General features: G+C 32.0%; 1 protein-coding gene across 12 annotated transcripts in view; it reads right to left on the bottom strand.

Annotated features, from left to right (window-relative positions):
• Positions 1-2,093: 2,093 nt before the first annotated feature.
• Positions 2,094-18,460, bottom strand: part of LOC137250282 (mucin-5AC) — a 153,021-nt gene continuing 136,654 nt past the window's right edge. For 10 of the 12 annotated variants that reach the window (XM_067782896.1, XM_067782887.1, XM_067782859.1 and 7 more), the window contains 2 exons: positions 16,817-17,035; positions 14,360-14,588 (listed from right to left, as the gene is read on the bottom strand). In XM_067782896.1, the coding sequence (XP_067638997.1) occupies positions 14,464-14,588; positions 16,817-17,035 (344 nt within the window). In that variant the 3' untranslated portion in view covers positions 14,360-14,463. Of the gene's footprint in view, positions 13,881-14,359; positions 14,589-16,816; positions 17,036-18,460 lie in introns of those variants that run through there. The other 2 variants (XM_067782877.1, XM_067782867.1) reach the window with 1 other exon arrangement.

Below are 18,460 nucleotides of genomic sequence, written 5' to 3' on the forward strand. Positions count from 1 at the left end.
ATGTAGGAAAAGGAACCTAGGGTAACCCTGGAATGTGTTTGTATGACATGCGTATCAAATGGCAGGTATTAAAGAGTATTTTAAGAGGGAGTGGGCCATAGTTCTATAGGTGGACACCTTTTCGAGATATCGCCATAAATGTGGACCAGGGCGGACTCTAGAATTTGTTTGTACGATATAGGTATCAAATGAAAGGTGTTAGTGAGTATTTTAAAAGGGAGTGGGCCTTAGTTCTATAAGTGGACGGCTTTTCGAGATATCGTCATAAAGGTGGAGCATGGGTGACTCTAGAATTTGTTTGTACGATATAGGTATCAAATAAAAGGTGTTAATGAGTATTTTAAAAGGGAGTGGGCCTTAGTTCTATAAGTAGACGGCTTTTCGAGATATCGCCATAAAGGTGGACCAGGGCTGACTCTAGAATTTGTTTGTACGATATAGGTATCAAATAAAAGGTGTTAATGAGTATTTTAAAAGGGAGTGGGGCTTAGTTCTATAAGTGGACGGCTTTTCGAGATATCGACATAAAAGTGGACCAGGGCTGACTCTAGAATTTATTTGTACGATATAGGTATCAAATAAAAGGTGTTAATGAGTATTTTAAAGGGAGTGGGGCTTAGTTCTATAAGTGGACGGCTTTTCGAGATATCGCCATAAAGGTGGACCAGGGCTGACTCTAGAATTTGTTTGTACGATATAGGTATCAAATAAAAGGTGTTAATGAGTATTTTAAAAGGGAGTGGGCCTTAGTTCTATAAGTGGACGGCTTTTCGAGATATCGCCATAAAGGTGGACCAGGGCTGACTCTAGAATTTGTTTGTACGATATGGGTATCAAATGAAAGGTGTTAATGAGTATTTTAAAAGGGAGTGGGCCTTAGTTCTATAGGTGGACGCCTTTTCAGGATATCGTTATAAAGGTGGATCAGGGGTGATTCTAGAATTAGTTTGTACGATATGGGTACCAAATAAAAGGTGTTAATGAGTATTTTAAAAGGGAGTGGGCCTTAGTTCTATGGGTGAACGCCTTTTAGAGATATTGCCATAAAGGTGGACCAAGAACAAGCATTTTATCAGGTGAGCGTGGCTGTGTATGTGCGTGCTGCTACATATCCTACTTGTAGACCTGTACTATGTTGTAAAGGTCTACAAGTAGGATATGAAGCAGCACGCACATACACAGCCACGCTCACCTGATAAAATGCTTCTTCTTGTTCGTTTTTCTGTGGATCCTATTTGGCACTGTTGTACTTCTTAGGTCCATGGAAAGTGTAGTAGCTGCTAACGAAAAATGCGTAAAATTTTTATTTTAAAATTACAAAAAGATATTCTTATTTACTTTCAAACGAGCACTTAATTACACCTTTCTTTAAAATCCGAATGTTTTGGAAAATTTTAATTAACAAATTGTGATACTTTATTACCGCGGACGATAGCTAAAATACGACCAAAACTGTTGGGGGAGGTATTAGTAGACGCGTTTTTGCCTCGCTTTCAATAATTCGAATACTTTTTCGTCTTTGGACTATTGTTAACAGGACAAAACGCGTATTTTCATTTCTTTTTCCACATTTTTGGACGGGTTATTGCAGTCGACCTCGGTTTCAAACTGTTTTTCGCGGAGAAATTTTGAACGGGTAGAAAAAGTTAGCACCCGTGTTTGTATTCTTAATGCTGGTATAACTACGCGTCCTCAGATATCCCAATTCAAGACTTTTGTATAATTTTCTGTAGAACCCATATAGGTGCACTACATTTTCATGCTAAATTCGTTCAAAAAAATGTACCACCACAGCAACCCATATCTGATATTCCACTCTTTTTTTTGTTTCCCTGCGTCGCTTTCCACGACAGCAATCCCGGTAATTTTGACACTTCGTTCAGTCTCAAACGCATGTTCCACGCAGGTTCCATTGAGTTCCACAATAGTTTGGCACTGACCGAAGTATCAAACGGCAGTGTGTTAGAAAGAGAAAGGAATTGTTTCCTTCTCATACATATCGTACTTGTAAACTTGTGCGATATACTTACCGAAATTTTTTTGCTAAATAAAACACTTCTCCCATTTTTTTTTTATATTTTTTATAACTTTCAGTATGCAGTTTTCAGAAATTTTATTATTCTTCAATTTTCGTTACATAAAACTTTACTCGTATTTTGTTGTTGCTTTATTGCATTTCAATTATACATAAATTTGTTTGCATACATATCTATAGGTTTATGCATTTCATTTAGCTGCTTTGAGTTAATTTTGTTTTTTTATTTTTAGTATTTTGTTCGTCATATAGATTTTGGAAATTCATTAATTTATTGCTACCACTTAAACATACATACATATAAGAGTATATATGGTTTTCTTTAAATATCCTATTACTCATTCTATAAGTGAAAATCGATTAGAACAAAGCTCAGTTTTCCTTTGTTTTCTTATTTGTATTTTACTTGTATTCAGTGTTTAGTTTTATTTTGATGATCTTACGAAATCTGCAAAATTTACTTGTTTGTGATTGCTGTTTTTGCAGATAATGTGCGAGTTGGATTTTTTCAAATTTGAGTTATGCCTTTTTCGTTAGTTATTACATTTTGTTTTATTTTATTGCACTATATTAGCCTGTAATGAATTTGTTAAAATTATTATTGTTATTTGTTTAGGTTTTTTATTTTAGTTGCAATTTTTTTTATTTTCACTTAATGTTTTTTTTTTTCTGAGTATGCGAAATAGTATATGAGTTAACACGTACTGATGTAAGTATGCGTGTACGTTAATATGTATGGTTTTTGCAGTTTGACAGAAAGATTTTGACATATGTAGACAGCTAAAGGACTAAATATTTATGTATGTATGTTTTATTTTTAAAGTTTAATTTTGTAATAGTCAAAGTTAGCGAGTGCCTTATAAGTGGCTTGATTTTTTCTAAAAAAAAACAAAGGAAATACACAATTTTTTTAGTAGAAATTTTTTAAATCTCACGCTGGAAATGTTTTTGGTATTATGTTTATTGTGGTCGTATTTAAGAAGACATATTAAAAAAAAAAGATTAATTAACTTTGTCGGTGAACGTATGTTTGTATTATTATATTTTTATCAAACATTTTTTTTTTTCGATTGTTGTTTTTTCGTCGACCTACTGATTTGTAAGATGGCTGATTCGAATCGAGCTCAAGGATTAACAATACTTTTTTATCATTATTATTGTAATGTTGTATTTTTTCTTAAATGAAAAAATTAAAAAAAAAAACAAATTTTTCTTCTATTCTCATTTAAAAATTTTTTCAAAACATAAAAATAACAAAAATTATTGTTAAGCCTTGAGCTCGATTCGAACCCACGATTTTTTTATTTTTCTTTTAAATTTTTTTGAGTTTTATTAATAGCTTTATAAGTGTATTTAAACTTTTTGGTTAATTATTGAGCTCAAGGCCGCAAAGATAAATAAAATAGTATATATTTTGTGGTATTATAATTTATGGTATTATAATTTATAAAATATAATATATAATATTTCGGTTTCAATCTGAAACCGTCCTCAGGACTAGAAAAACGCAAAATTACAAATAACAAACATTAGACAAACATAATGTTACGAAGTTTGGAAAATTCTGCTTATTTGCAACCTTCTGCTAACGTTCGAGTCACTAAACTGTTGGATAAATAACTCCAATATTCAATAATGTAAAATGGTCTTTATTAGACTACTTTCAAAATAACGTGCTTAAATCAAATTGATTACTGCTTGCTCAGCTTTGATTCCTTTTATACTCTGTGATGTCTCGTTCGCATACTTCTAGGCATTTCTATTTCTAGAACTTACTACTCGTTTACCAGCTATAAATTTCTCAGCTATAACTACCGATGCACGATTATTATAGCTTCCCGCATAGTCATATGCGCGTGTATATGTGAGTGATACTTCCACAAATGATTTCTTACTTTTGTGAGTATCTCAAATATATGCACGTGTTTGTGCGTTTCTCTCCGCTGCTTGTATAGACATATGTATAGACATAATGATTGATTTGTTGATGTGCATACAAGTTACTGCTTAGTATTGGCTTTGATATGATAGTATCCCTTAGTGTTACTAATATTCGTCACAATAAGAATAGAAGGCATATTTCATAAACAAATACAACTTACACAAATGAATTTACTTGGTCGACTGATGAGATGTTCGAACAGATGAATGAACAAAGACCAAACAGGAAGCAAAAAGGTATATTTTGGGACAACAGGACACAGGTCCAGGAACAATGTCACGGACAATAAGACGGATACCACAAAATATATGGTGTTTTATTTATCTTTGCGGCATTGAGCTCAATAATTACCCAAAAAGTTTCTTTTAAATGTATAACTCTTTTTTTTCAGTTATTAATTTCAACTCATTTCATGCATTCAGTTTTTTATTCAAAAATTTAAGTTTTGCATATACAGTAGACGCTCACAAAATTAGAACCATTTTGTTTTTGGGGTGAATCTAATTTCGGAAAAACTCTAATTCCTGGACGTTTTTATTTGTACAAAACCTTGAAAATTAAGTCAATTTGCTTTAGAAAACTACAATGAACTTTTGTCTTATTCAAATTTATTCATAAAAACGAGAATATATAAGGTAACAATCCAATACAATACATATCACATGTTTTTTTTATTAAATAGACCTATATGTATATATGCATTAAATCAGAAAAATTTCCAAAAAACAAAAACTTCTAACCGCTTCCCTTGAATACCTTTGTCAAGATTTTCCAAGATCGGATCTTGAAGATCCGAACTTTGGTTTCCGAGGACAAAGTATTTTTCTTACGTTTATGTGGCATTTCAGCGAATTACTTTTACTTTTAAAGAAACAATGCCAAATCACTTGTGAAAAAACTCTAACATGAATAAATATGGGATTCTCCTTTTTATATCTATTTTGCAAGAAAAAAAAAAAAAAAAATACGCTCAGTAATTAGAATTTTCGATTCTAATTTCAGAGCGTGTAACGTATAGAAAAAATTGATTGTAATTTCTGGACATTCTAATTACTGAAGGTTCTAATTTGTGAGCGACTACTATATGTGACCCGGTCTATTAAAAGGTGGCTTATGACTCAAAAAATGTTTTTCCACTTTTTTTCTGGTTTCGATAGTTTTTGAGACGCTCTTTCACATGGTGAAAACTAGAAAGTCCTAACTTGCTTAGAAGTGTACTAAAAATTTAGAGAAAGAAGATGACAAATGAAAGACGATGAAGCCTTTGGTTTCTTCGATATCACTTTGGTGGCTGGTGAAGCATGCTCAGATTTTTTTGATAGCATTTTTCGATGGCAATGAAGCCAAAATATCGGTCAGAAACTGGTTTGTGATTTGCCTTTTGGGCATGACTGTCCATAATGCAAAAGAAAAAGTATTAAGAAACTGAAGAAATGCATTGTTTATCTTTAACAGCTGTTTCTCGCAATTTCTTTTTTGAGTCATAAGCCACGTTTTCATAAACCGGGTCACATATATTTTTAAATTTCCAATCATTTCTTTTACAAAATAGGTGCGTGTGTCTGAAAAAAAAACTCAAAGATAATAATATTTATACTTTTCACCAAAAGAAGATTAACTTTCTCTTCTTTAGTAATTTTCCCGTTTACAAAATAACGCTACCAGTACATCATGAACAAATTTCAATTTACCAAGACACCCACAAATATATTTGGGTGAGGTTTATGTTAATGCATATCTTAAAATTCTTAAGTAAAACATACTAAGCTTTGTGCTGCAGATATTTATTTTTTTTTTTGTTTAACTAGCTTTTTAGCAAAAAGGCAAATAACTGGCTATAATATTAACTTAATACTTATATGACTGAATTATATATGATTACTTATATAGGTATATATATTTGATTTAGCGAACAATTTATATATACATCTAACGAAATATATATGTACGTATCATGTCATTTAAACGGATAAGGATAATAACAAATCATTTTTCTTAAACTTTTTGGTACTTACAGTTGTTGTTTTAAAATTTTGAAAATTATTTCACACGCTGCAGGAAGTTTGCAAGGGGATTTGAAGATGCTTTAGATTCACAATTTGGTCCGGAAAATCGACCAAAGCCGGTCTGTCTGAAATAGTTCTGTTTATGGTGCGATTCGCTTGAAATTCAGTACGGGGGTACCTCTTTGACAACGAAAATATTTGAGAAACTTTTCATTCCGGGAACTTGACCAGACGCCGACCTATTCTACACAAAACAGTTTACAGTGCGATTTGCTTGAAATTTGGTAAAGGGATACCTCCTTCTTTTTTTTTTTTTAATTGGAACAAGGTCTGATCTATTGTAATTGTCCATTCTTGACATTAAACCGCCAACTAAGAGCATAATTTCAAATTTAAACTTTGTCAAACTTCCTTAGAATAATTTTATAAGCGTTGGAATTTTTTTTAGTCAAAACACTGGGGCCAATGTGAATGAAAACTTATTCGCATATGAAAAAGAAGCATTGTAGGCTATATGTATAATAGGTTTTAAATAGTTATCATTTGCTAACAAACATTAACAAATGAATATATTTTAATAACAAATTTTTAAATTAGTGATTACAACTTTTTAATACATATTTAGGCATTATTTAAAGGCTATTTTTTACTTGGAAAGAATAAATAAACATTTCATTTAAAGCAATATAGTTATTTTTAATCACAAAAAAAAATAATTTAAAGATATCGAATTTTTATGAATCCTATTACGTATAAGGTTTACAAAAAGCATACATTCGTTATAATCTACTCCAAATATTTTTCACACTAATTCATCAAAGTAAAATCAAAATAAAATATATTACAATTGCTTAGTTAAATTTGTTTTTATTTGATTTGTGTGTAAATGTAAATCGAAATGTAAAATGTAAAACTGACGCAGACAATTTTTTTGATTTTATTATTATTATTTTTTTTTTCAGTGCTATTTGTATACATGAATTTACGTATGTATATATTGTGTGTTTGGCTTAATTTTTCTCTATATGATTTTATATATTTTTGGACGGGTCGTTGTTTATTTCATGTCTAGCTTTTTTTGTGAAATGATGATGATGATTGTTGAACGAAGAACGACAAAAAAACCCTCATACATACAAATTAAGATGCGCTTACTGCAATCTTTCTATGTGGCACTGGGCAAGGGTAATATAATTTCTGAAATCAAACTGCGGTGAATTGTAACAGAACGCCTAACTTCGTCGTTCTTTAATTGGCGCCGGAGCAGGACCATATGTACAAATAAATTATATGTATAAGGTTTGATATATACGTAAAATAATATACTGGTTTTCAAATTGAATTCAAAACAACACAAATGGATCAAATTTGTGGCACAGTAAAAACGTTGCCTTCTTCAAATGCAATGAGATCAAAAATTAAAGAATTATCAGCACAGAAAAAAATGTTCAATAGTTCTGAAATAATGTTATAAAAAATCGTACTTTGATTTGTATTTAGCTTTGTGTATCTTCGTGACTGATGAATATATATATACCTCGCGCGATGTAGCGGCTAAGGCTGTTTGATACCGACTCCGAGCGACATCTGCAAGGCAGTTGAATTTTCACTGAGTAGCTTTTCATGGCAGAAATACACACGGAGTGTTTGCCAAATCACTTCCTAGACGGCGACCCCGATTAAAAAACTTTTTTCTAATTGAAGAACTTTTTTCTAAATTTTTGATGTTACTTTGTCCAGGAGTTTAACGCAGGGCTTTCGGTGTAATCTTCGAAGTAATCTGCTTACATAACTGGCGCCCGAGCAGGACCAAGAATTTGAAAGTGGAAGAAATATAGAAAAAATATTGCACACTTTGTTAATGTTTAACTAGCTTTTATTTCTGAGTATTTTGGCGCATTGCTCTAATAATTTTTTTTTAATTGCAAAATTGTAAATTGCTTAGCTAGCCGGAACTAGTACTGTAAAAAGGCACGGCTGCTGACCGTTTAATTCTATAAATAAATAAATAAAAAAAAATAAATAAATACTTAAAAAGAAAATAAATAAATAATTAAAAATAAAACAAATGAAAGTCGCGCTAACCTTCAAACAGATTTTAGGCCGAGCTTCTAGATAAGTGGATTCACAAAAACCTATTTATTCGGTTTTAAACCCAAAAAGCTTTTTCTTCAAACGAATACTTTGTACTTTACTTAGGTTTCGGCATCAAAAAAAAATTATGTATTTAATTAAAACTTAAAAGAAACATAAAAATATATACATAAACTTACTTTTTTCTGTATTTTGCAAATAAAAGCATAATAATTTTTTTTAAGTTCAACTTTTTTTTATATTTTTCTTAAGCTGCAAAGAAAAAAATAGCATTGGCTTACATTGAGTTTTAGTCAAAATAAATTTACATATATATTAAACTTAAACACAATAATTTATTGTAGCACAATACTTTTGCATGTTATATATTATTTTTTATAGTCACCTATATTCATATTCAACTTATAAGTAATGAGTTCTTAGACAATTGAACACATTTTCTAAATATATTAAGGTTATGTAAGTTTGTCATGAATTAGTAAATTAGTTACTTTTTTAATATTTTAGCAGAGCTCAATGCACTTTGGCATATTTGCCTATTGTATACACTAAATGCATATAAAGGAGTATATTTGATTAAGTAAATCGTATTTTGTAAGTAGACGAGTAAAAGGAGTGATATTGCTAATTTTTGTTCCAAAAAACTTCAAGATAAACCACTCAGAAAGCAAAAACTTTAGGATACAGAGCCTTCCCGTTAGAAATAGATAGAAGAAATACCCATCATTTGAAAATCAGCTATATATGGCCTTGGTCGCCATATACACCGATGGTTCAAAATGAGAAATAAACTTTGAATGGAATGACAGTCTCCGATATAAACTAAATGATAAAATTTGTTTTATCGTGAAGGATATTGAAGCAAGAGTTTCGACAGTTCTAATATCACGCAAGGATCCATAATATTCAGAGTGGTAATGGAATCAATCAACAATCCCGTCCAATCACGTTCATATTGTAGAACTACTGGATTCGGCGAACTTCCTTCAATTACCGCTTTTTGATTGAATCTGTGCTAGTATAAAGTATTAAGAATTGACCGCCTCACGAAACTCAACATTAAATCATCTATTCAAAATATTTAATAACGGCATCTAATTCAATCGGGGCAGCGAAAAGACAAAAGTATCCATATTGCAGCTTCCACTAATATCTTTCACTTCACTACGTGGGGCCTCTATATATAAAGACGAAAGTGGATTCACCTTACCTTAACTGGTCATAGTATATATCACTAAGATCGTTCTAAGATTGCATATCTTACGAAAACTTGCTATTAAACTTTAAAAATATCTGAGTTGCGGCCCTCTCAAGTAAAGTGACTCAGCTATCAGTTGCTATTAATAGTGTTATTGACACAAGTTATATTTGTGATTTCTCCTATGCATGAATGGTAATGAGGTTCTGAGCCAGCATTGAATGAATAATACATGCTTAAGGGTGCGCTTATACTGCAGATGCCATATTAGCATAGCTCTTCAATATAGCTGAGAGTAAAGCTGCGAGTCAAGCTAAGAGTGATGTTGATATTATTTTATGCTCTGATTTTTCTCACGACACTCACAGCTGATATCGCAGTGTTATTATGAAAGTAGCTTGAGACCGGAACTGCAAATACTACTGAGGCTATTAAAGGCACCCGCTATGTCTGTAAATTGTATTTGTAAAAACCATCACAATTTACTCAACGCCATTTTGAATACAATATAGTATCGTAGAAGGCGGGTTGATGCAATTTTATGTGACAAAACTACAAATACCTTTTCTAATTGGTGACAGAGGCTGCTTGAAAAATAAAGGATTATCAAGCATCTATTTATGTAAGCAATGATTATTTATAGACTTCGTCCACGGTCCACAACTATTGCCATACTTCACTGCACAAATACCAATTCGGCGAATATTATATTGTTATGGATTTTACGAAATTCTTAATTTTTCTGTCCTCCTGTTATAGTTTGAATCGCTGAGTTATCGAAAAGATAACTCAAATATTCTCATTTACAGCACTACTTACTCGCGTACTTCACTAACATACTTATTTAAACGTTCAAACGGTTATGACTGTCAAACAAGGGGCGCCAGTTGTTTCTTCTTTGTGTTAACTGGCGCCAATTCTTAGCCGTAGTATCATTAATTCGTACAACATGGCCTACTCAGCGTAGCCGCTGCATTTAGTTCGCTAGACTATGTTGAATGCTGTGTACTTCACTTGCAACGTTTTAAAATCAAACAGATTAACCATAACTTGGACTGAGCCGCCTTTACACTCTAAGTTTGCCTCATTCACCTAGTTCTTCCGGAGTCAAGAATTTCGCGAACAGCTCTCCCGAATAGTAGCTTATTCATATCTCGTTTCTGTATCTCATATTGTCTTTTTGCTTCTATGTATATGTGTGTATATGCGGCATTTATTGCTGTCTACAAGCTGTTTTCTATTTCATCTGCTTGACTTAATGTTGTTATTGTACAGCATTTATTGCTATCGAAACTGTAACAATGAAACAATATTTTTACCTATATATCACAGCAAAAACTTGATAGCCCCAATTCTTAGGCTGGGTTACATTACTTTTGTGGTGATAGATATTTTCGAAATTTTGCTAAGCAATCAGAATTAAATGTTTTGATGTTTTCGTTAGTTAATATACCTCTGTTAATAGCTCCTTTGTATGCATTAACTGTATCGTCGTCATTTTGAAAACTACTTGACTGATGTTTTAAATACAATAGACTGCTATTTATATCGATAAAAAGTATGTACGTATAAACGATTTATAAAATAAATTATCTGCTACCCTCTAACTTGTATTTTTCCAGTTATCGTTATATACTTAAGTAGTTTAACCTAAAATAAGAGTCTGAATCCGATACATAAGCAAAATACTCACTAACATACAATAAAACAAATTAAATGGCTACAAAAATGAAACTGTTATGTGTGCAAGTGCGTTTTCAAAGAGTGGCTTTTATAAAGCGCATCAAATTTTGTTTGGGATATACAAATGTGGAGTTGTATATTTATATACATTAGCATGGCCCTTCGTTGTACGGAGACAAAAATTGTTGGCATTTCACCACCCAACAAAAATGTTAGTAGCGCAAAAACGAATATACACAAAGTCGTATGCTAATATATAATGATTTAGAGAGGACGAATTTTAAACATTGCAAGTTTTCATATTCCTTTATCCTAGTAAGGTGACTCCGTTTGATAGAAATGTTTATGTATTTAACTTCTTTCTTTTTTAGTATAACTACAATCCTAGAAATCGGTTCATTATTAACAAATATACAGACAAAAATATTTTAACGAATTTTGGGAAATTTTCTGATTATTTTGCAGCTTTTGTTAACGTTCAAATATCTGAACTGTCGCATAAGTAAATGAAATATTCAGTGTTGCAAATTGTTCTTAATTTACACTACTTTGGTAGTGGTACTTCAGAATAACAATATTCTTGCTCTTTAATAAAATCAAACTGATTCATTATTCCTCAGTTAGCGCTGCTTGTATACTCTCAGTTGCCTCGCTATGGTCTAGACTTTTCACAAACAGCCTTCTCGAACAGCTGCTTATTTATTTCTCCTTCATGTACCCGTTATTCACTTTTATCTTCTTGCTATATATGTACGTGTATACGTGTAAGTAATAATTTCTGCCCTTAGGTGATGGCTACATATGAGTATGTATGTGAAATAATCTATTCGCTCTTAGCTTCGCTGTTGGTAAGGCGAATCTATACCAGGTGGTGGCAAAGCGAATTCAATCAATTCGCCATGCAGATGAATGTCAAGTCAAAAGAAAATTTTCATAGATTTCGATTAACTGACATTTTGTTGTACAAGGCTTTGTATGGAAATTTATCAAGAAGAAGCAATCAGCTGATGGAATAACACCACCTGCACTGAATTCGCCCTGGCTGTTGGCATGTATGTATGGCTGTTTTCTTTGATGTTTACATGCACATATGAGTGGTTGTTTACTTTGCTGTTGTCATGCAGGTATTACTACCAGCATAGTAAGGCCAATTCCAGGTGTTGTAATCCCAACAGCTGATTGTTTCTTCTTGATTATTTTCCATGCAACGCCTTGTACTACAACATGTCAATTAATCGAAAACAATTCAAATTTTCGTTTGACTTGACATTCTCCAGCGCGGCGAATCGCTTGAATTCGCTTTGCCATTACTTGATATGGATTCGCCTTGCAGCATAGTGATTTAATGAGCTGCTAATATCCGCCACAATTTAATATAAATGAAAACAGTTTTTCTTCATTCATTCTATAGAAGAAAATGACCAACACCCGTCACGAAAAAAATTCTCAAAATTGAACAGAAGTCGATAGGGTCTTGAAATTTTGCACGTCATTAAAGTCAAATTGAGTGAACTACAAACCGGCATACACGAAAAATTTCTTAAAATACATAATGAAGATTTGTAAAGCGCAATTGAAATCTTGGCATCTCTTCTTTTTTATAACGTTTTTAGTATTTGACTAATTTTTCTAATTTTAAATGCGTTTGAAAGCAACATCTGTAGATTTTATTGAAAATAAGTGAAAGACAATTCCGTCCACAATGAAAGAGGTTGAACTAAAGAAATGTAAAAATTAGACCTTTTTATGATTTCGAGCTGCTTGCGTAACCTCTAAATCTTTTTTGATTGGTCTACAATTTTGCAAATTTTAAGGCTATTTTCATATTTCTGAAAGGTGAGATCCTGAACGCTTTGGAAAATAAGGTTCACCTTAATGTACATATATATGTATATATGCAGTTTGACATTATTTTCTATTTATCCTATGTTCTACGCTTATATGAGAATTTTTGCATTGCAATATTTTTTTTTTATCAATTTTTTATTCTATTCTATTTTTCAAATGCAATTTTGCATATATTTGTGTTTATAGCTGTTCTTGGGTTTTTTTTTCAGTATATCGCGTACATTCCATGACACTTGGTAGTTAATGTATTTTAAAAATATTACGCATTCATTTTCTGTTACAAGTTTTTTTGCTATAGTTCTTTTTGTATGCAATAATAATCATAATTAATTGTAATTATATTAGGATCATAATGAGTTTGATTAAAAACCTTGCCTTCAATGAAATACAATAAAGTGCGCAGTGTAAGTTTATGCTGCATACAAACAATTAACATTAACAGCATTATTGCTTACATTATCAACATAAAAATCATGACTTACATCATCAACAATGTCATCAAACAACAACTTGCATCCTAAACATCATCATCATCATCACCATCAACTACATTATCACCAGCATACGACCAACGTCTTTGCTTCATATTCCTTTATAAGATCTTTATTATTATTTTGTTTTTCCTTTACTAATTTCTTGTTTGCCTTTATTTTTGTCGTTCAAAAATTTAAACTTGCTCCTCCTTGCTGCCACCCCAGAAACGATCGAAACGGTCACGCGCCTTTTCAAGCACATCATTCGCTGTGGTGCGTGCTGTTACCGCCGTTGTAGTCGACGTGGACGATGACGAAGTGTTGCCACCGCCACCAGCGCTAACGCCAATACCACCAACAACCCCACCCGCACCAACCGAAAGGTGATTGCCAATGTCCATATCAAAAATGGGATCATCAAGACAGCGCAATGTTGAACCCACTATTGGTTTACCAACTGGTGATGGTAGTGTTGTTGGTGATGGCAGACCACCAGCGCCAGTGGTTGGCTGCGTGGCGACAATTGTGCGTCCAACACCAACGGCACCACCGGTTGGACTTTTGATACCTTTCTTGGGTTCGTTCGGTTTTTTATTCCAGACTGCACTCGTTGTTGTTATTGTAAATGTAGTAGACAGGTTGATTGTGTATGTAATAAATGTGTGAGGAGGGGGGGAAAGTTACGAAAGTGTTAAACATATTCCAATGTTTGGTTAGTTTTTTTTTTTAGCTTAAAAATTGGAATGTGAAATTTTGCAACAAATTTTGTTTGCAGTGAATTTTATAGCATTTAGCAGAAATTTTGTATATGCAAAATATTTTTTTTTCAGTGTATTTGAAATTGTTATGTGGTTTTTTGCTTGCTTTAATTTAATTTGATTTTTGCATTTTATTACGTATGTATGTATGGGTGTGTATGTATATAAATTACATGATAATTTATAATTTTTATTTATTTATGTGAGCGCAATGAATTTGATGAATAGCGTATAAAACGAATATAATTAGAAGCTGGTCTGAGTTTGAATTTGATATGAATTCCTTATACGTTAATGATATATAATTATACATATAAATATATATGTATAGAGATTTTTTTTTAATTATTTGTGGCTTTGCTTTAGCTTGCTAGCATTTTTGGTTTTTGCAATTTATTTTTTAAAAATTGTGGTGAAGAAGCGACTTTAAGGCTTACCGTCCATTTTAGCCTGTTCGGTTAGTTGTGGCGGTGCCGATTGTGGTGGCGGTGGTGGCTTCTCAACCGGTGTCGTAGCTTTTATCTCGCTCTGTGGCCGGCTGTAGTTTTCACCTGAAAACAAAGTGAAATACATTTATTCAAAATCTGTTATGAAAATAGTTTAAAATAATATATTTCTAAGTAGCTTTCAATTTTTCTCTGTCCTATGCTCTTTGAAGATGGCATAGTTCATTACGGTATCGCAATTGTAAAAAAATCATATAGCATCATTTGCTTTTGTACTATACATGCAGGTGATTGCTAATGCAGAGGATGACGCTTAACTAATATTAAATAAGGAACAAGAACACATAAAGCATACCTAACTAGGGGTTTTCCTTGAGATCCATGTTTGAACAAAGCTATTTGTGGTACACCATAAATTTAGGGAAATACTAAACAAATATATGACAGCCCAATAAAGCAAATAAAATAACTATAAAAAATGTTTAAGTTAAACGGTTTTATTGAAAACAATACTTACATTAAGTAATAAAATAAGTAAAAGCTGAAAATAATTAGGTATGTTACTAGTCATCACACTCCTCATCAATCTAGGGCGTTGATCAGACAATTAAATAAAAGCGTTGAACGCGTCAAATTTTTATTTATAGTCATAATTAAGACCAACTGAACCTTAATAAGGTTATACTACGCCTCACATTTTTAGAAATTTCAGGCGCCCAACGCTTTTCTTTATTTTTTTGATCAACGCCCTAGATTGATAAGGAGTGTGATGACTAGTACCTAGGAGCTACCTAATTATTTTCTAGCTTTTAATATTATTATTATTTAATGTAAATATTGTTTTCAATAAAAGCGTTTAATTTAAACATTTTTTTTAATTATTTATTTTCAAGTTTTTTGTCTTAATTGCCTATATATACTATATTCTCATTCTATTTAGTTCAGTTAGTGACTCATTATTACAAAGACTCTTTCCTGACAATTTGTTACAATCTAAGTCCTCTAACCCCAAAGTATTTTGATGTTACTTCTACCGGACTGTATGTAATACTTGTTCCAGATATGAGCCAAGTCGGACCACAGATACGAGTATTTTTAATATCTCGATCCTTACCGCACTTAGCGAGATTTTTTTTTCATAAAGCGATTTCTATTTCTGTATGTAATATGTGTTCCAAATATGAGCCAAATCGGACCACAAATACGATTTTTTTAACATCTCGATCCTTGCGCCAACTAGCGGCGATTTTCATAGGTCGCTTTCTATTCCTGTATGTGTTCCAAATATGAGCCAAATCGGACCACAGATACGATCATCGGATTCTGAATTATATTCTAAGTTTCAAGTTTGTAGGTTATCGGGAAGTTACTTAAATTTCAATTACAAAATTCGTGCCGACCGCCCAGCCGGCCTGTCAAGTCAAGCTAAATAAAACCGTTTAAAAACAGTAAGTGGTCTACTAGCGTCAGATGTTTACTGATTCAAGTACAAGCGAGAACTCGTTCACTGCTTGCGTTGCTGAATATCTGTAGCAGCGCTCACGCAACACGTACGTGAAGGTCGTATAAATTTCCGAAGGTTTGCGAATCTCTCAAGTAAAGCGGTCAGAGATTAACGAAAAATCGTGCCTATATCCAGCGATATGTAACGGTAGTTGCACTCGAAGGCGAACGAACGGACAAAGTTATTCCATAACATAACATCTTCAGTTCATGTGAAATCTGTATTGACCGGCCAGTTCAACCTTACCTATCTTACTTTGTATTGCAAAAGAAATTTATAGTTATTAGGTCAGTTAGGTAAGGTTACCATCTGTGGTTGCGACTTAGTCTTATTATATACATAAAAATTCTTTCGTATAACCAGTACAATCTCTGAAACGGCTGAACCGATTTGGATGAAAATTGGTGCACTGATTTTGCAATACATTCTTAGGTTGTAGGATGTAAGGATACGTCAGCAATGTTACCTACTTGAAGAATGGGTATCAAACGGAAGTATTTCACAAAGTGGGTTGTCACCTTATTATATTCTCTATATATCCTTTTTTATCACGGAAACAGTTCAACTTATTTAGATTAAACTTGCTCCATTTATTTTATATTAGGTGGAAAGGGCCCCGGCTGTATAAAATTTCAATATCTCATAGAAGACTTAAACTTATTTTTGTTGAATTATTTTACATATTTCTTTCGGAGCGCGGGTAAAATCTAGTTTTGATTTGGTGCTAATTTAGGCACTTCTTGTACCATACTCCAACTATTTTTCTTATGCATTTAGCATTAAACAAAATCTTATGGAGATGCAAGAATTTGCCAAAAATATCGCTCACCTTCTTTAACATTCTGTGTAACGGTAAATGTTTTCCCTGTATCCAATGGCACAGTCCAATTGACCGGATCGGGTGAGCGCATCAAAATTTGTTCTGGCGATTTAACACGTGTAGGCTCCGGTGGCGATTTAACAATAGGCTCATCCGGTATTTCAGGCGCTGGTTGAGGGCTGCAACTTGACACGGAAATAGCGGTCTCATGACCATCCTCGGCGTCGTCTAAAATATAAGCGTGCGTAAAAATTTTAAAGCAGAAAGTGAGAAGAGAAGGTTTTTAGTATCAAAAATGTACAAAATGAGGTCATATTTATTTAATTTTTTATAAATTCAAACTTGCAATTTTCAATTTTAACAAATATGTGGTTAATTCGTAGTATAATATTTTATTTATTTTTTTTTTTTTTTTTGCATAGCTCATCGAAAGTAAAATTTCTTCTGGATTTAGATTTGCGGTTAGTAATTTGATATTGGACAGATAGTTTTACCCAAATTATATAAAATTGCCGCTTTTGTAAAAATTATGTATGTATTTTAGAGTATCAAACAAAAGATTTTACTTTAAACAAAAAAATTTTATAAATAAATAAATGTTAGGCCATTCAAAGCAGTACAAAGCTTTGCATTTCGTTAACGAATTAAGACTTTAAGTTAAAAGAAAAAAGCACGACAAACTAAAAAACGGTTAATGAATTGAAGATCGAAAAAAAAAATGAAGTCAGAAAAATCAAAGAAACGGAAACTCATTTAAGAAGACTTAAATTACGCCAATCGCGAAAAGGAGGTTAAAAGGAAGCCTTTAAAAGAGCGGCGTTAAAAAGAATGCATAAAAGCACACAGGCAGATTTGAATATTTGGTAGCATTAATTGTGTCGATAAAATAGTTTAATATATAATTTTTTTATTTTTTTTTTTTTAATAGTAAGTTTTGGACATGCAGCATAGAGAAGGATAACTGTGGAGAATATATAAAAAATTTATTTTATAAATATTTAGTATATATAAAGTATTTACATATATATGCATGTATGCGCAAAATATAACTGATTTCTTAACTGAATAGAATAAGAGAACAATTGAAAATTGACTTAAAAAATGCAACTGACTTAACTTTATGAGTTTAATGTAAGCGTGTGTAACTGTGAGTAGGTGACTGATAAAGGCAGCGATTATTTGTTATCAATTCTTTAGTTTTAATCATTTTTGAACTTCTGTAAAGTTTATTTTTAAATTATTTTTGCGTTAAGTCTCATATTTTCTAAAGTTTTGTTCTTTATCTAACGACTAGTTTTATCGCTCGACTCTAACTTGGATAATCTAAAATATGCCACGTTAAAACAGACCACTTGTTGAGTACTTTAAAAGAGTTTAAATAAAAAATAAAATTTTTATTAGGTAGAGCTTTCTAATAGGATTTGCGTAAATGTAAAAGCTTGATACATATAAAACGGTTAATTAATTTACTAATTTAATTATAGCTACAAAGCGGAATTCAGCATATTTAAACTACGCAAATATATCTACATATATACACATACTTTTTTTTGTGAGCTACCAACGTAAATATTTATATATTTTTACAACATCTGCATAGGAAATTCACTAGCTTCATTAAGGATATTTGGGATTGCTATATTTATAAAAATC

This window comes from Eurosta solidaginis, chromosome 1 (genome assembly GCF_040869045.1).
Source record: "Eurosta solidaginis isolate ZX-2024a chromosome 1, ASM4086904v1, whole genome shotgun sequence".
Taxonomy (NCBI): domain Eukaryota; kingdom Metazoa; phylum Arthropoda; class Insecta; order Diptera; family Tephritidae; genus Eurosta; species Eurosta solidaginis.